Below are 19,934 nucleotides of genomic sequence, written 5' to 3' on the forward strand. Positions count from 1 at the left end.
TAAGTGCATAATTATGGAGTCTCGTGAGCCATTGATATTCTGTTATTAATCTAGATGGGTTTTAAGTTGGAGAGCAAATTCAAAAGGAGACAAACCAACAAATAAATATCTTGTGCAGATAGAACAGTGTTGCCTGGCTTTCAGGGAGGTGGAAGCTTTTGCTAAAAGCTCCTACCTGATGGATAGGTGAGAATGCTGCTTGTTCTGAGTATTCTGGTGAAGTAGCAGAAAGCAAACCGCTCATATAATTCAATATTTTTAATTTTAAAAATTCTGAACATGTAGATACAATTCATGATGGATAACATACAAGTGAATTTACATTACAGGACAAGGAAATTGGGAAACTGTGCATGTAGATGTCCTGAATTCCTTTCAATAATAAAATCACCAAGTAAACCTTTTATATAAAATTCATTAATTACAACCATCATGCAGTTAAATGTGATATATACATTTTAATCAAGAGCAGCAAAAATAATTTTGTACCAGAGGAGATAGCATAAATTCTAGAGTTCATGGAGATAAAGTACAACTGCAAAGAGTTAACATACAGCAGCCATGTGAAGTGTTCTCTCTGCCAAAAGTGCTCTCCTGCTTTCCAGAACCATGAACTTTAGTTGGTTGAAGGCTAGGCTGCTAAGGTTGTTTTCAATTTGAGGCGTTAAGATGCTAAGACAATAATTGGAGACTAGTCAGTCTGGTGAGCTAGGCCTCCAGTGGACAGCTGTATAGACCAGGTGATGTATAAATAGTTTGAAACTTACTCTTGCCAATATATTGAACAAAAATGCTAATACAAAGCATATCCTCAAATTTAACAACTTTCTGGCATAGTTTGGATTACGAGAGGTATATCATCCTAGTGGCTAGAAGTGAAATACTGTAATTAAATAAATGTTACTTTTAAACTGATTTAACAGCTCATTAGTGATTCCACAGTACAGCCACTTTTGTTACAGCTATACCTTTAAATTTGAAATACTACAAAACAACAGCATGGTAATCAAGTTGAGAAGTCTTAGAAACAATAGGACAGCAACAATCTTACAGTGCAAAGTTTATCATACAAGAGTCGCAACTCATAAGCCAGTTATGTAACATGGATGAGAGTCTAATTAAGGCAGGATCTTGCATCTTCCAGAGTGGTGGAAATACTTCATTTTAATCTTCTATGAAATTTAAACTTGTCTAAAAGTAACATTAAGTTTATATAGAGGTTAAAAGTGATCCATCTTTCAAAGCTATAATTGAAAATCTAAATTTGATTAGATATTTGTGGTATTCAAGGGATAGTACCCATCCCCACCTCCAACTTCCTCGATGTTTACCTGCTTTAAATTATCTTTATCTTCTCCCTCTCCAGACAGTCTGATCTCAGATGCTGGTCTCTTTGGTCCAAGGTTTAAGAAAAAACTAACCTGGTCACTAGGTGGTGCTCACTGTAGCAGCCTCCTACATTTTTAAAAATTTCTTTTTGATGTGGCATCACTGGCAAAGCAGCATTTGTTGCCCAACCCTAACTGCCCTTGACAACTAAGCGGCTTGCTAGGCCCTTTCAGAGGGCAGTTAAGAGTCAACCACATTGCTGTGGGTCTGGAGTCGCATATAGACCAGACCAGGTAAGGATGGTAGATTTCCTTCCCTAATGGCATGAATGAACTAGTTGGGTTTTTACAACAATGATAGCTTCACAGAACTATTACTGATACCAGCTTTCAATTCCAGATAGAATTTATTTAATTGAATTTAAATTCCACCAGCTGCTGTGCTGAGATTTGAACCCATGTTCTCTGGATTACTAGTACAATGACATTACCACTACGAACATACGTATGAACATACGAATTAAGAGCAGGAATAGGCCACTCGAGCCTGCTCTGCCATTCAATTAGTTCATGGCTGAAGTGATTACTCCATATTTCCGCCTACCTCCGATAACCTTTGAATGTTTTTAAGGCGGGGTAGATAGATTCTTGATAAGCAAAGACTCGGCTTCCACTGCCTTGAGGAAGAGAATTCCAAAGACTCACGACCCTCAGAGAAAAAAAATTCTTATCTGTCTTAAATGGCCCCTTATTTTTTAAACAGTGACCCCTAGTTCGAGATTCTCCCACGAGGAGAAACATCCTTTCTACATCCACCCTGTCAAGACCCCTCAGGATCTTGTATGTTTCAATCGAGTCACCTCTGACTCTTCTAAATTCCAGCGGATACAAGCCTAGCCTGTCCAATCTTTCCTCATAAGACAGGCCACCCATCTGCCCATTTTTCACAGGTTAAAATGCCTGCCCTTGACTCTCTCTCTGCATGCTATCTTTATGTGCTGGTACAGTGAAGACTGGTTCTCAATAGGAAGGTTTTACATTCCAGTGCCCCTACCATTTCAAATGAAAAAATTATCCCAATCAACTTCAAGATTGAGCTTCCTCTATTCAAGATAACATCCATATTTGGAATCAAATCTGGTGCTTTAGTACAAGACATAAATTTTTGAACATGGTGGTAATTTTAAAAAGTGAACTCTCGTCACGCTAGTAATCATGGTTTGTTCCTATTTTTAAAAATCAGTGACACAATCATGCAGATCAGTACCCTTTGTAAATAAAAGTGTCTTTTATTCTGTTTTCCAATTCACGGAGTAGTCTTCAGTGACTGAATGAGGTGGAATGCTGCTCCTAGTGCCCAGCTGGTTTCTATATTATTGACTTTCTTGGTCAGCTGTGAAAATAGTAAATGCATGGATGAGAAATGATAAAACAAAACAAACCTCCATCTAGAGCAAGTCACAAAAGGCAGATAAACTGGAGCACAGTTCAGTAGAAGGAGTTACAACAACAACCATAAGGTTCTTCAATTTTACTCAATGTTGAAAACCATTGTGATATTCAGTGTCCATGAACTGAAAGTAATTATGGGTTGTAATTTAGCTTAAGTTCCTTGGTTGTTTTGGGTTTTTTCAGCATTATTCAAAATAAAACTACTTTCAAATGATTTTTTCTGAATTTACCTGGATCCCTCATTTTTTACATTTTTTTTTAAAGTGGATGTAGAACCTGAAAAAGCAGGATTTTAAAACAGGTGATATGCAAAATAACTTTAAAAATCCTTACCAATGTTATAGCATACACTGAGTACCACATAATGTACATTGAAAATGGGTGGATTTGACAGATGAGGTTTGCAAGATGACTGCTGTTTTCAACCGCTAATGATCACCAATGAGTAAACAGGTGCTTCCTACACCTTGAATGAGATGAATCTTTATGCTTGCCTTGTTAATATGTAAAATAGTGTTGGTAAACCCTCCCTAATACCTGCATTATTAATAGTCCAGACTTATACAAATCCAATAAGAATCCATTACTACGAAACCCCAAATTGAGCTGCTGGCAACCTTGCAATCTGCGTAAAGTACATGTGAAAGTGAAATCAAAATAGGCGACATGTTTACCTGTAGTTCTGTGTTATCATAGAATCCAAACCCTTCCTTGAGTAAGGCAGTGATATATGTTAGATCCATGCATAAAAAGGGACTGCCTGTGGCTGCCTCATTTAAGTCTTTGCACACTGAGGAATTCAAAGTTCATAATTAGGCTGCAGGAAAACAGGAATGATTCAGTTTCATTTGGTCTGTTAAGAATGACTGAATTTACAAACACATCACAATTGGGTGTCACTTTCCTGTCCTTTTTTAAAATCTATATAATTTGCCAACTTTAAAGGGGCACTACATTCATGGAAAAGTATTACATAGAATTTACAACATAGAAATAAGCTATTTGGCCCATCAGATCTACGCTGACGTTAATGCTTCACTTGAGCCTCCTCCCACCCTACTTTATCTAAACCCAGCATATCCTAATCTTTTCTCCCTTGTACTTAGTGAGTTTCCTCTTAAATGCATCTATGATATTTGCCTCAACTGTTCCACATGATAGGAAGTTCCACATTTTGCCTAAAGAGTGGTTCGAGAAGTTTCTCCTGAATTCATTAGTGGATTTATTGGCACATCTTATATTTATTACTCCTAGTTCTGGACTCCCCCACAAGTGAAAACATCTTTCCTATCTTCGCCTCAGCAAACCTAGTCATAATTTTAAATACGCCTATTGGTTCACCACTCAATCTCTTCTAGAGAAAAAGAGCGCCAGCCAGCTCCGTCTTTCCTGATAGGTAGAACCTCTTAGTTCTGGTATCATCTGTGTAAATAATTATGGAAACCAGAGCGGTGTTTGAGGAGAAAGACAAGCTAAGTTTCCTTTTGTTTTGACAGCTTCACATACAATGCCCCAGGTCATACACCCCGTGCTTGCATATTTTTTTTTAAAGTTTGTTGCTTTTTCATGCAATAATCCTTTAAACAGGTTTCAGTTTCTTAATACCCAGGGGAATTTAAGGCTCAGGATGTGGATGTCGCTGGCAGGGCCAGCAGTTATTGCCCATCCCTAGTTGCCCTTGAGAAAGTGGTAGTGGGCCGTCTTCTTGAACTGCTGCAGTCCGTATGGTGAAGGTACTCCCACACTATTAGGTAGGTTGTTCGCCTACCTCCTGTCACTTCTGTTTGTTTAGAAAGACAATAAGCTTTGACAAGAACAAAAATGCTCCATCAGAAAAGCAAGAATTTACACTGAAAAGGACTGCTTTCTACACTCTTTCCTCCCCCAGACCCCATAAAATCTTGCTTTGGAATGTAATTTTAGTAAGAGTTATAATGGAATCATGGCTTTCCACAAAAAAAAAGAATGCAGTGTAAGGCACTGTAGAAAATGCTGTCTTCCTTGTTGGCAGGATGTGGCTGGCTGAACACTGTTCTTATGACAACCAGATCTATTTGTTTACGGAGAGGATACAAACTTTTCACGTAACTACCTTAAGCACGGAATATTCCTAGTTCAGAGACAAAATAAAATACCTTCTAATGCTTTCATTTCAAAATCCTTCACGAATATAACACCACCCTTCTCACCATCTAAAAAAAAGAGTAATAAAACTTTTGAAAACAGGCTTCAGACTTAAGAACGAAGAACAAAAAAAAATTCAAGCTGCTCACTCACCAATCATTCCAGTATCCACAGCTCGATCATAGTAATATGAGAAGGCATAGAAACTCCTGCTTTTGATTTCATCTTGCTGATCAAGTTTCTTCTGTATCACCTTTGTAACTTCAGTGTAGCAGGATTGGAAGCTAGAGGGAACTGTGATTACAAATACAAAGAAAGGCATGCATTTATATAGCGCCTTTCAGCCAATTTATGATTTTTTAAATTAAGACAAATAAAGATAGTTTTGAAATGTAGTCACCATTGTAAATGTAGGAAACGTGGCAGCCAATTTGCATATAGCAAGCTCCCACAAACAGCAATGTGATAATGACCAGATAATCTGTTTTAGTGATGTCGATTGAGGGATAAATATTGGCCAGGACACCAGAGATAACCTCCCTGCTCTTCAAAATAGATTTTTAGATTTTAGATTTAGATATACAGCACTGAAACAGGCCCTTCGGCCCACCGAGTCTGTGCCGACCATTAACCACCCATTTATACTAATTCTACACTAATCCCATATTTCTACCACATCCTCACCTGTCCCTATATTCCCCTACCACCTACCTATACTAGGGGCAATTTATAATGGCCAATTTACCTATCAACCTGCAAGTCTTTTGGCTGTGGGAGGAAACCGGAGCACCCGAAGGAAACCCACGCAGACACAGGGAGAACTTGCAAACTCCACACAGGCAGGACCCAGAATTGAACCCGGGTCGCTGGAGCTGTGAGGCTGCGGTGCTAACCACTGCGCCACTGTGCCGCCCACATTAAAATCTAAATCTTAATCTAAACAAATCTAAAAAATCTAAAATCTAAAAAGTAGTGTCATGGGATCTTTTATGCCCACCTGAGAGCGCAGACAGGCCTCTGTTTAACATCTCATCTGAAAGGTAATACCCCCAACAGTGCAGCACTCCCTCAGTAATACACTCGAGTGTCAGCCTAGATTTTTGTGCTCAAGTCTCTGGAGTGGGACTTGAACCCACAACCTTCTAAGTCAGAGGTGGGAATGTTGCTGACTGAGCCATGGCTGACACAGAAATTTTACACAGGTCATTCCATCTGATCATAAGATTTCTCTTCTCTAACCTGGAACATATAAATTTTAATGGCCCTCAAGTGATGACCGAGGTCAACAAACATTGTACCATAGACTAGGAATCAATCAATCTTCATCTGTACGGTACAGTACCACAATGCACTTTATCCCCCCCATACACAATAGAACCACCAGGAGTGCCCAAAATACTCTGTACTTCAGAGTGGATCCCAAGATAAGTAGAAGACAGTAATCCAATGTTGTTAATTGCAAGAGAGTCAAACTCAAGCAGTTTTATACACATTACCTGAACAGACAGGTCATTCCACTTTGCTGCCAGTTAAAATGCGTTTTCTTTAAATTTTATGATTTTTTTAAATTAAAGAGACAAATAAAAATTGTTCCATTTTGATTTGTTGGCCAACCGGTGCGATCTAAAAGTGGTACCAAGCTCCACCAATGTGATGTAGGGCTTAAACTTACAATATCACAGTACAGGTCCTATATTACTGTTTTTCTATATAGAAAAACTTCATCCAGTGGTGCAAAACCAATTGGTTATACCTTGGAGAGGTAACACGTGGATTCCTACAATTCTCTACAATGTGGTTTGAACTCAGCTGTGCTGAACGGAGGCCACAGGGGGAATAAATGTGAGGTAAAGGGTATAATAATGTAGAAGATTATATTCTTGGCTCTTTGGTGAAAGGCATACCCATGGGCATGTAGTACTAATCAATTTATTTGTGAGATATTCTCATTCATTCATTGAGGTGCATTTTATGGGAATATTGAATTAAGTTCTGTGCATCACAGGATTGCCTATTTGTGTGCAACATTATTCTACCTTCCTTCATTCCTCCAAACTTGTAGTTGACTCCACCAAATTTCCATTCAGCTTTCAAGGACTGTGGTAAACATGAACTCCTATACCTTCTGCTCTCACTGACTGAAAGAAAGAATGGGCAGCTTTTAGAAGGATACAATAAAAAGAAATATAAAATACACAGGTTTGAAGAAAAAAGTACAAATTGTATACAATGATATCCACATTTTAAAAGTCCTACCAAGATGAAAAAAACACTTGCATTTATATCGTGCTTTTTATAACAACTGGACATCCCAAAGTGCTTTCCAGCCAATGAAGTACTTCTGAAGTGTAGTCACTATTGTAATGTAGGAAACGCAGCAGCAAATTTGCACACAGCAAGCTCCCACCAACAACAATGTGATAATGACCAAATAATCTCTTTTTTGATTTTGACTGAGGGATAAATATTGGCCAGGACACCGGGGAGAACTCCCCTACCTTTCTTCGAAATAGTGCCATGGGATCTTTTATATCCAACCGAGCAGGCAGATGGGGCCTCGGTTTAATATCTCATTCAAAAGATGGCACCTCCAACAGTGCAGCGCCCCGCACTGGAGCATCAGCCTAGATTTTCATGCTCAGGCCCTAGAGTGTGTTTCGAACACAGAACCTTGTGACTCAGAGGCTAGAGTGCTATCAACTAAACCATGGAAGAACCCACTTATTTTTCCCATCACGTGAACAAGAAAGTGAAAGTCTCAAGTGTTCATTTCAAGGTTACTCCTTTGACAATTTTTGATCATGGATTCTGCCCCATTTGTTAAACCTAATGGCAAACAACTGGACAGAATATTCTATGACCTGAGAAGTACACAAACCATTATGATCTGTAGAGTACAAAAGAAAAATACTGTAGATGCTGGAAATCTGAACTAAAAACAGAAAATGCTGGAAATAATCAGCAGGTCAGGCAGCATTTGTGGAGAGAGAAACAGGTCGATCACCCTTCATCAGAACGGATCTATATTTGTGTGATCTATAGAGTGTTGACCATCTCAATCTACATTTCTTCCTCAGACCTCTTGTACTACTCAAGTCAACAGGAAGAGCAGTGGCTCCAGGAGGTTCTCTTGATCGGAATCCCAACACCCACCCTTCTTTTTGAGGAGGAGGAGGAGAGGGTCACCTAGTGTTCACCTGCAGTCATAAACTAGATCTCAAGGCAGTTTTGTGAAATTGAATTTGCACTAAAAATACAATTTCTACCTCAACCAAAACAAAACCCAAAAGAAACGCCCCTGTAGTAAAAGGAATTGAGGAAAATTAAACTTATGCCATTTTTATGGACTGAAGATCAAGTAAGAGGACTAGAAATGGAACAACCACAATCTCAGAACTACTCCAGCACCCATAATGACTCAGGACACAAGTGCACCATGAGGTTTGGCACTGAGCCATACAGACTAGAGAGGTTTCTGATTTACCTTCCAGTCTGTGCGGTTAATCTCAGCCAGGGCAATGGTGGGGTACTACAACTGGCCTCAGCTTCCCTTGTGTTGAAGGGGCGGGGCGGAGGGGGGTGATGGCTGGTGGGGACAGAGAAAAGAGAGCATGTGGAGGGAAAAAGCGTGGAGCTTGGGCAAGAACAAAACCTAGGCTTGGCTTGGATATGCCCAGCATTTGACTTTCAAATAACTGTTGAGTCATTTCTGTATCACTGCCAAAGTACAAACACTTCTCCTGTAGTGTAAATGGGATTGATTCCAAAGCACAGGAAGTCCACACATACACTTAGTGCAACATGAAGTGATTTTGTACAACATGAATTCACCTCCACTTCCTGTGGTCCAAATCCTGTCTAACAAGCTCACCTGGAATTAGTGATGAGCAACAAATGCTGGCCTTGCCAGTGACACCCACATCTCATGAAAGAATAAGAAAAATTCCTAACTCAGCGAAGCGTCAATCTAAGCAATTATGATCCAGGGAAACTGCAGCAGGGCAAACGTAAGATTGCACTTACCTTTTGCATCCAATGCTCCCAGAACAGCCAGTCTTGCTACTTTCAGTCCAAAGCCTAAATAACTAATGGTCAAGAATATGGAATAAATCAGAATTCTACTTATAGTAATGTGCATTCTAATTTTATTTCTGCAAAAGTAGATGAAAATGTTTTGTTTCAATGTTGATTGCTGGTATTAATACTTAGGAGCATTAACCTGGCAGTGCTGCAGAAGTTTAATTGTAAATGCACCAGCACATTCCTCAAAGGGGCTTGGCAAGTATACACACTTCATTGTATAGAATGGAATCTTGCTGATTAGGAAAGTTCCAGGTTCAAACCCTGGTAGGACCTGGCTCACAGCACTACAAGTGAACTGAGTTTTTTTTCAGTTCTTTCTTGGGATGTGGGCATCGCTGGCAAAGCCAGCATTTGTTGCCCATCCCTAATTATCCTTGACCTGACTGGCTTGTTAGGCCATTTCAGAGGGCAGTTAAGAGTCAACCACATTTATGTGGGTCTGGAGTCACATGTAGGCCAGACCAGGTAAGGATACCAGATTTCCTTCTCTAAAGGAAATTAGTGAACCAGATGGGTTTTCACGACAATCGATGATAGTTTCATTAGCACCATTACCGAGACTAGCTTTCAATTCCAGATTTTAATTACTTGGATTTAAATTCCACCAGGTATCAAGGTGGGATCTGAACCCATGTCCTGAGGGCATTAGACCTGGCCTCTGGATTACTAGTCCAGTGACATTACCACTATACCACCATCTCCCCTAGTGTCCCTGGACTAAATGTTATGGTTGTGGGGGTGGGGGTAGGGGTGCGGGGGGTGGGTGGAGAATGGAGACAAGAGAAGAGAAGAGAAAAGGAAACAAACAAAAGGTTCTCTTAAAAGGAATCAAAAGTTTCAATCACAAGTACAAACATATGGGGTCTCAGAAACTGCACTCAAGAAGCCTTTAAGAATAAGGATTTATATCTAGGTATAAATTTATTAACGTATTGTGTTAATCGGATTACCTGACTAACAGAGATGCAGAGTCACAATTAACTAGAACTATCAATACTCTCCAACCAATATAGTGCACTTAACAACACTATACAACACTATATAACATTGGTTGTACCTTTGTTGTAAAGTTTATTGAAAGGCTCGTATTATGAAACGCACCTGTGGGTGTACAGTTTGTAGGATTTGTTAAACATTTCAAAGGAACTGATATATTCTTCAGGTGCAGCATGAAGTGTACTCTACAAGATTGAAAAAGAAACACATCAACTCAACAGAAAAGATTCAATGCAAATATTCCTTCCTCAGTTTCTCGAATAGGATTGCATTAGATTGGGTTTGATTCAAACCCAAATTTCACAGGCACAAGCACAGTATGCTAGTGATAAGATTAAGGTGAAAATTCAATTGCTAACAAGGAAAAAAGGGAAATTAAAATAACAGGGCAAGACTTATTCTTCCAGCACTTTCTGTTTTTATTTAAGACTTATTCTTCATTTTTTATGTGCTGAGTGAATGTTTCTCACCACACAGTTAATAAAATGGTGCTGGAATCATTTGACAGCAAAAGCAGTATTACAACTTGCATTACAATGGACACTGGCCTCTTTACCATAGGGAAATAAAAAGTAAAGCTTTCTAGTAGGTCAACTGTAGCTCAGCACTATCACCTCAGAGTTAAAAGGTTGTAGGTTCAAGCACCACTCCAGACACTGAGCACAAAATCTGCGGTAGTGCTGTACTGTTGGAGGTGGGGTCTTTCAGTTGAGATATTAAACTCTGTCTGTCCTCCCAAACAGACGAATAATCTCCTGGCGGGGTGTCCTGGCTAAAATTTATCCCTCAACCGACATCACTGAAAGAAATGATTTCCTAATTTAATCAGATTGCTGTTTGTGAGACCTTGCTGTGCACAAATTGGCTACATTACAATGGTGTCTACACATCAAAAGTAAAGCACTGTAAAGCACTTTGGGGCTTTGAGGTCATGAAAGACATTCCATAAATGCAAGTTTTTCTTTCAAGAGAGATTCCTTCGAACTTTAGATGTAATGAACTGCAACATGCACCAATATCCTCAACCTGATAAGCAACAACTATTCAAACTTCATTAGAAAATGATGCTAAAATTAATGTCTTTCCTCCAATATGACAACTATCAGGCATGTAATGTTTTGTAATGTGGTTGACTCTTAACTGCCCTCTGAAAAGGCCTAGTAAACCACTCAGTTCAGGGCAATCAGGGATGGACAATAAATACTGACCTTGCCAGCAACACCCATGTTCAGTGAATGAATAAAAATAAACTACACACATACTAAACACTGTCTAATGTTGCAAATCTTCCTCTTCACCCCAGCACAGACTCTTATTCACAACAGCTTTAACTGCCTATTGCAGTGTTGATGTCACCTCTTCACGAGTGACTGCACTGGTTGGCATCCTTCCATCTATGAAAGATGATGGACACACAGCAAACAATCCATTTAGGTGCAGTGCCTTCTCTTGGTGCACCTTTGTTGATGGCTGTGAAAGCCAATCCTTGAGAGGCAGGTTCTGCCACAAGTGCCGCACGGGTGAAGCTGCCAAGTGACACCGTGAGTTCTTGTTTTTGACGTTGGCGCCTGTTATCAAGCTGCTGTAGCAACTGGTCATCTTGGTAGTGCACACCAGTCTACAGGATGTGTCACCATTTCCTTCTTTCGCCAGCTAGTGACTCCCAGGTACGAAAGTCAACATTTGATATGCGCTAGTCGCATCCTTGAAGCGGAGCTTTGGGTGCCCCACTGGTCATCTGGCCCTGGCTATCTCACCACACAGAAGGTCTTTGGGTATGCGACTGTCTTCTTGTGAATGTGTCTGATCCACCGAAGACGCCTCTGTTTGATTAGTGCCAACACACTTGGGAGCTCTGCCTTAGCGAGGACTGCCAAATTTGTGATTCTGTTCTACCAGGATACACCCTAATGTGCCACAGACAGTGAAGATGGAAATTATTGAGCTTCTTTTCCTGGTAGCTGTAAGTCACCCATGTTTCAAAGAACAAAGAACAAAGAAAACTGCAGCACAGGAACAGGCCCTTCGGCCCTCCAAGCCTGCGCCGATCCAGATCCTCTATCTAAACATAATCACAGCCATATAGCAAGGTGCTGAGAACACAGACCTTATAAACCATCAGCTTGGTCCCAAGGGTCAGCTTGGTGTTATCCAATGTGTGTTTCGAAAGTCGGCCAAAGATGGTAGCTACTTTCCCGACGCGTGTATTGAGCTCTGCATCGAGGGTCAGATTGTCCGTCACCGTGGACTCAAGGTAGCAGAATTTGCTAACTACTTCCAGTGGGGTGTTATTTAGTGTGATCAGGGGTGGAGATGCAACACCTTGTCCCATGACCATGGTTTTCTTGACACTTATGGTCAAGGAGAACAAGTTATAGGTATGGGAGAGACAGTCCATGTGAGACTTGTCAGTCGGCAGCTTCACGTGCAGCACTTGTGGCAGAACCTGTCTCTCAAGGATTGGCCTTCACAGCCATCAGCAAAAATGCACCAAGAGAAGACACCCCACCTAAATGGATTGTTTGCTGTGTGTCTTTCATAGATGGAAGGATGCCAACCAGTACAGTCACTCGTGAACTGGTGACATCAACACTGCAATAGGCAGTTAAAGCTGTTGTGTATAAGAGTCTCTGGGGGGGAGGGGGGGGGGTGAAGAGGAAGACTTGCAACATTAGACAGTGTTTAGTATGTGTAGTTTACTTTTTATTCATTCACTGAACATGGGTGTTGCTGGCTGAGTTTGTACTACAACTTTTAGAAACTGAAAACATGCATCACCCACAGACAACTATGCTTCACACAGTTACTGGGCATTTTTTTGGTTTGGGTGGCAGGAAGGGAAGGAATGAAAATAAAAAGTGAAAATTCACTAATTGCTAGATTTATCAAGTTTGATTTCTGGTTGGGTCAGGGTCTTGTTTTTCTTACCTTCGCCTGAGGGAGAAAAGTAATCTGTGTGGAAGCACCTCCCAGGTCCAGGATTCCTACAGTGTTTTCACTTGCACCATACAAGTGGCCTAGAAAATATATTTTTTAAAAAAGTCAAATTCTGGTTTTAAAATAATGCTAGAAATCTTACTTTAAAAGAAAATACTGGCACTCTAAATTGCAAACACAGGCCATTTGGCTCAATAAGCCTGTCCATTTCTGATTGGGCTAAAGTCTACTTAATGAGTTTTCTCACCATTGCCTAAAATTGTAGGCAAACTATGGGTGACCTAAAGGTTCTGGAGACTATTTCTGCTGATTTACGTACAAATTTCCTGTTTTCAGTCTGAGGAAAGCCCCTTCTACATCATAGTAAACCATGAATTACAGTTAGGAACCAGTAATCACTTAGAAATCAAAGGGGGGGGGGGGGGTGGTTGTCTGAGGAACCCCTGGATTAAAAAGTTCCTTCCAATTTACCATTCTTCTTTCTAACTTTGTAATTTTAAACTTGTATTCATTGATTTTTAAACTCTTATGACTTGAAAGAAAAGGGGCTGTTATTCTGGATCTAGCACATAATTTCAGGGACATTATTAGTAAGTAATGTGTTCCTTATTTATCTGTAACTGATCAGCTTTATATCCCAACTGATTTTTGACAAGAGGAGGTTTGCCTTTCACAGTAGTGTTTTGCTGCTTTGTTAGTGACTGGATTTCCAGCTTGAAATGTATCCACGACAAACAGTTATGGTTAATAATAGGAACAGAATTGATTGTGGAAATGGAAGAAATTGGAAAACCGCTAACGTGACGACCCTGTTCAAGAAGGGAGGGAGACAAAAAGCAGGTAACTATAGGCCAGTCAGCCTAACATCAGTCGTTGGGAAAATGCTAGAGTCCATTATTAAGGAAGAAATAGCAGGACATTTAGAGAAGCTTAACGCAATCAAACAGAGTCAACATGGCTGTGAAAGGGAAATCATGTTTGACAAATTTGCTAGAGTTCTTTGAGGATATAACAAGCAGAGTTGATAAAAGGGGAAGCAGTAGATGTAGTGTATTTAGATTTCCAGAAGGCATTCGATAAGGTGCCACATAAAAGATTATTGCACAAGATAGGAGTTCACGGTATTGGGGTTAATATATTAGCACGGCTTGAGCATTTGTTAACACACAGAAGACAGAGAGTTGGAATTAATGGGTCTTTTTCAGGTTGGAAAGACGTAACTAGTGGAGTGCCACAAGGATCAGTCCTAGGGCCTCAATTATTTACTATCTGTATTAATAACTTGGAGGAGGGGGCAGAGTGCAATATATACAAATTTGCTGACGATACAAAAGTAGGTGGGAGGGCATGTTGTGATGAGGACATAAGGAATCTGCAAGGGTGTATAGATAGGATGAGTGAGTGGGCAAAAACTTGGCAGATGGAGTTTAATGTAGGAAAGTGTGAGGCCATGCACTTTGGTAGGAAGAATCAAAAGGCAGACTATTATTTAAATGGAGAGAGACTTCAAAAAGTGCAGCACAGAGGGATCTGGGTGTTCTTGTTCATGAAACACAAAAAGGTAGCATGCAGGTGCAACAAGTATTTAAGAAGGCAAATGGAATTTTGGTCTTTATTGCTCAGGGGTTGGAGTTTAAAAATAGGGAAGTCTTGTTACAATTGTACAGGGTGTTGGTGAGGCCATACCTGGGAGTACTGTGTACAGTTTTGGTCCCTGTATTTAAGAAAGCATATACTAGCTTTGGAGGCAGTTCAAAAAAGATTCACTAGGCTGATTCCTGGGATGAACAGGTTGACTTATCAAGAACGGCTAAACAGGTTAGGCCTTTATTCATTAGAGTTTAGAAGAATGAAGGGGGATCTTTTTGAAACGTACAAGATTCTGAGGGGGCTTGGCAGGGTAGATGTGAGAAGATGATTCCACTAATGGGGGAATCTCGAACTAGGGGAAATAGTTACAGAATAAGGGGACACTCATTTAAAACTCAGATGCGAAGAATTTTCTTCTCTCAGAGGGTAGTGAATGTCTGGAATTCTCTACCCCAGAGAGTTGTGGCGGCTAGATCACTGCAAGTATTTAAAGAGGAAGTAGATAGATTTTTGAAATAATTGGGGAGTTGAAGGCTAGGAGGAGCTGGCACGAAAGAGGAGTTGAGGTCTGGGGCGGATCAGCCATGATCTTATTGAATGGTGGGGCAGGCTTGAGGGGCCGACTGGCCTATTGCTGCTCCTATTTCTTATGTTCACTGGTTGGTCCTACTTTTTAGGTCTTCATACATGCAGTAAACCAGTTTAATCTTGCACTGACTGTTTCATATCAGCAACTAAATCTATTACACAGAGAAAACTGTACGTGTAGCAATAAATCACAAGGGAGGCAGAGAATACCACAAATGTTAGCAACAAACAGAGTAGTCAGTCATCTAAAGCTGTAAACTCCACCACCCATCCAGTGGTAGTCTTTATATTGGATTGATTTTTTTAAACCTCTTCTTCCTCTCAGTTACTCCTTTGCCTCTACTGTTGGGCATCAATGCAAAATGAGGCAGGGTATCAGAATATTGGACGACAAATACAATTCACACCTTCCATGCATTATGTTCCACTGAATTACATTTTGATGTACAGTCAATCAAATCTAGTATTAAGTTAGCAGGTGTTGCACAGCCTCCAATGGTGGAAAATTGATAGTAGTTCTGGCAGAATCCAGAGAAACACTAGGTTTTGCAATTTTGTTATGATTAAATTATGGAATATTACCTTTGTATGGGTCTATATTAACTGGCAGCAAAAACTGCCATCAATTGAATGCTAATGTAGTGTCAAAGCTACAGAAAAAAAGCCAAAACATTTTTTAAGCCATGCAAGAAATTCCAAACTATAGCTACTTTTCAACATTAAAATGATGATGGTGACAGGGAAGAGGAGAAAACACACACATACCAGTCAAAATGTTTATTGTGAGCCAGGCTAAAATTCCTGTAAAAATAAAATACAACAAACATCACAAACACTAAAAATATCCACATAACAATTAATACAGGTGAATACAGGAACAGGAAGCAGCTCTTTAGCCCTCCCAACTTGACCTTTTGTTTAGGTTCTCTTCCAGAACTTACTGGACCACTGCACTTCCTTCCTTTCCCAGCATTACCCTAATGAATTAAGAATTGGTCCATTAAGTTTTTATGAGTACGTATGAGTGAATGTACTCAAGTATCATTTAGAATATGGTTTATATTATAATTGTACCCTTTGGTTCTTTCTACAAACACACACTATTTATTTTTTTGGATCACATTTCTCTCTTTAATACAAACACTTGCCTTTCAATAACAAGATAATTGGTAAAAGGTTGGGGATGGGGGAAGATGAAGAGAATTTTTAAAAAAATGCAGCAAGTGATTATGATCTAGAATGCACTGGTTGAACGGGCTGATTCAATTGTAATTTTCAAAAAAGGACTTGACAAAGGAAATAATTGCAGTGAAAGGGCAGGGGAGTGGCACCAATTACACAGCTCTTTCGAAGAGCAGTTACAGGTTCTGTGCTGTATGATTCTATAAAAACCACATATAGTCAACTCACTGATCCAAAGTCTGAAACCACTATTTTGTTGAATCCATTCTATACCATCCTTTCATAAAGGAAAGTAAATCAAAACAATCAAGTTGCTTCACAATCCATGGGAACCAAAGGTCAAGGCCATAACAACTTTTATATTGGCAACAAATTTGGTTTACTAGTATAGCAAGTAGCTATGCACTCTGTATAGTACAAACTGAAATCTGAAATTACGGAGACAAGTGGAGCAAAAACTACTTAACTTGGCTCAGGGATCCAAATTAAAAATTTGACAAAACTACCCAATTAGTTAACCTTCCTTTCTCTGAATAAACATGCCTTTTAAGAGAGCTTTATATGGAAGATGATATGATTGCTAATCACGCCAATAAGCCTTTGTTAAAAGAACCAGATGAAACGAGAGACGTCCATTACCCTAATCCTCGAATACAAACATAACTTTCATTTCAGTTAATACTTGTCACGTTATTTCATCTCCTTGGGGGTTCAAAAGCTACAACAAAACTGGAGTACTGTGTTCAGTTCTGGACACCATACTTCATGAGGGATATATTAGTGTTTGAGGGAGTGCAGTCAAGATTCATCATAATGATAGCTGGATTCCCAGGGTTAAACTATGAGGAGAGATTACACAAACAAGGGTTGTAGTCCCTGGAATTTAGAAGATTAAGGGGTGATTTGATCTAAGTTTAAGATATTAAGGGGAGGCGGTGGCAAAGTGGTAATGCCACTGGACTAGTAGCCCAGAGGCCCAGACTAGTGCTTTGGGGACATGGATTCGAATCCCACCATGGAAGATGGTGAAATTTGAAATCAATGAATAAATCTGGAATTAAAAAGTTAGTCTAACGGTGACCATGAAGTCATTGTTGATTGTTGTAAAATGGTTCGCTAATGCCCTTATAGGGAAGGAAATCTGCCGTCCTTACCTGGTCTGGCCTACATGTAACTCCAGACCCACAGCAATGTGGGTGACTCTTAAATGCCCTCTGAAAAATCACTCAGTTCAAGGGCAATTAGGGATGGATAATAAATGCTGGCCTAGCCAGTGACACCCACATACCATGAATGAATAAGGAAAAAGGGATAGGTTAGAGAGAGAAACTATTTCCACTGGTTGGGGAAATCTAGGACTGGGGGACATAGACTAAAAAGGAGTGAAGTTAAGAAATACTTCTACACAAATGGTAGAAGTTTTGAACTCTTCCACTAGTGTCAATTGATGCTGGGCCATTTTTTAAACTTTAAATTTGAGATTGATAGATTTCTGTTAACCAAATGAATTAAAGGATATGGGGCAAAGGTGGGTTAGATCGTGTTCTTATTAAATGGTAGAACAGGCTTGAGGGGCTAACTGGCCCCTCCTGTTCCTAATATCGGAGAAAAAAAACTCCTGAAGGTTGAACTTAGTAATTGAATCAAATTCCTGTGATATCAATTTACCACTACAACAACTTGCATTTACATAATGCCTTTAACGTAGTAATACATTCCAAGGCACTTCACAGGAGTGTAATCAAGCAAAGATTGACACTGAGCTAAAGGAGATGTTTAGACAGGTGACCAAAAGCACGGTCAAACAGGTACACTTTAAGGAGGAGAGGTGGTGAGGTTTAAGGAAGAAATTCCATGGCTTACAGCCTAGATGGTTGAAGGCAAAGGAAGTGGGGACAAGAGGCCAGAGTTGGAGGAATGTAGAGTTCGTGGAGCAATATATGTCTGGAGGAGGTCACAGAGAAAGAGAGGGACCAAGCAATTGGAAGGGGGTGGGGAGTGGTAGGGGATAGTGGTGAGGATTTGAACAAGAAGATGATAATTTTAAAATAAAGGTATTGCCAGACAGGGAGTCAATGTAGGTCAGTGAGAGCGGGTGGTGGGTAAATGGAATTGGATCAATCAAGTTTACAGAGGGAGGAAGATGGGAGATCAGCCAGGAGAACACTGGAACAATCAAGTCTGTAGATAACTAAAGCATGGATGAGGGTTTCAATGGCAGATAGGCTGAAGCAGAGAAGGAGATGATGATATTACGGAGCTGAAATAGGTAATCTTCGTGATGGAAAGGATATGGAGTCAAAGTTTGGCTCAGGGACAAACGTAATAAAGTTGCGAGTGGTCTGCTTCAACCTGAGATAGTCAGCAAGGAATTGGTACCTCAGGAACAGAAATTGTGTAGGGACCGAAGACATTGGCTTCGGTCTTCCCAATATTTAACTGGAGGAAATTTCGGCTCATCCAGAAGTGAATTTCAGACAAGCGTCTGACAACACAGAGGAAGTGAAGGGGCTTGGGAGAGGTAGATCTGGGTGTGGAACCCGACAGTGTTTTTAGAAGATAAGAAATAGGAGCAGCAGCAGACCATATGACCCTTCAAGCCTGCTCCAACATTCAATACAATTATGGCTTTGTATTATTACTATATATTATTCAATTCTAATTGAACGTGTTATTTTATCTTTCTCCTGCAGTTTTCCGTGCTATTTCCTTGCCTTACCAATCCTTTTTTGACGCTGGCAACACATGCTGGAATAAGATTTTACTTTCAGTAACTTCTTCCAGTAGTTCACCCAAATGGCCAGTCTTGAAGGTCTGAGTAGAGTGTATGGGGCCTATTGGCCACAGAAAGAAAGAGAGAGAATGAGAAAGAGAACAAGAAAGAAAAAAGAGAAAGAAAAAGGGAAAGGAAGAAAGAGAAAGAAAAAAAGAGAAAGGGAAAGAGAAAAAGAGAAGGAAAGAAAGACCACTTGCATTTATATAGCGCTTTTCAGGACCACCTGATGTCTCGAAGTACTTTACAGCCAATGAAATACTTTTGAAGTACAGCCACTGTTGTAATGTTGGAAACACGGCAACCAATTGCGCACAGCAAACTCCCACAAACAGCAATGTGATACTGACCAGATAACCTTGTTTTTGTGATACTGATTGAGGGATAAGTATTGATCAGGACACTGTGTAGAACTCCCCTGCTCTTCTTTGAAATAGTGCCATGGGATCTTTTACACCCACCTAAGCAGGCAGATGCGGCCTCAGTTTAACATCTTATCCAAACAACACACCTCTGACAGTGCAGTACTCCCTCAGTACTGCACTGGAGTGTCAGCCTGGGTTTTTGTGCTCATGCCCTGGAGTGGGACTTGAACCCAGAACTGTGACTCAGAGGCAAAAGTGCTACCAACTGAGCCATAGCTGACATACAGGAGCCATTATAGCCAAGCAAAATACAATCCAGCATCCAATACACATGTACCTCTTATTGCTGGATAGCATTCAGGAAGAAGAACTGTACACGTTTAACCACAAAGTCATCAAAGAGGTTTGATATATTTGCTGAAGCAGCAAACACTAATGTAATACAAGCAACAATATCTAAATTATATTGTAACTTAAATTCTAACTCAGTATAACTAACATAAACTTCAAGTGACA

The 19,934-nt window shown here is 40.0% G+C and overlaps 1 protein-coding gene across 4 annotated transcripts in view; it reads right to left on the reverse strand.

Moving 5' to 3' along the window:
- Positions 1–243: 243 nt before the first annotated feature.
- entpd5a (ectonucleoside triphosphate diphosphohydrolase 5a) overlaps positions 244–19,934 on the reverse strand; it is a 45,113-nt gene continuing 25,422 nt past the window's right edge. For all 4 annotated transcript variants that reach the window (XM_068038645.1, XM_068038642.1, XM_068038643.1 and 1 more), the window contains 9 exons: positions 15,864–15,899; positions 12,912–13,000; positions 10,089–10,168; positions 8,928–8,989; positions 6,941–7,042; positions 5,058–5,198; positions 4,916–4,972; positions 3,455–3,570; positions 244–2,721 (listed from right to left, as the gene is read on the reverse strand). In XM_068038645.1, the coding sequence (XP_067894746.1) occupies positions 2,635–2,721; positions 3,455–3,570; positions 4,916–4,972; positions 5,058–5,198; positions 6,941–7,042; positions 8,928–8,989; positions 10,089–10,168; positions 12,912–13,000; positions 15,864–15,899 (770 nt within the window). In that variant the 3' untranslated portion in view covers positions 244–2,634. The remainder of the gene's footprint in view (positions 2,722–3,454; positions 3,571–4,915; positions 4,973–5,057; positions 5,199–6,940; positions 7,043–8,927; positions 8,990–10,088; positions 10,169–12,911; positions 13,001–15,863; positions 15,900–19,934) is intronic.

Source organism: Heterodontus francisci, chromosome 9 (genome assembly GCF_036365525.1).
Source record: "Heterodontus francisci isolate sHetFra1 chromosome 9, sHetFra1.hap1, whole genome shotgun sequence".
Taxonomy (NCBI): domain Eukaryota; kingdom Metazoa; phylum Chordata; class Chondrichthyes; order Heterodontiformes; family Heterodontidae; genus Heterodontus; species Heterodontus francisci.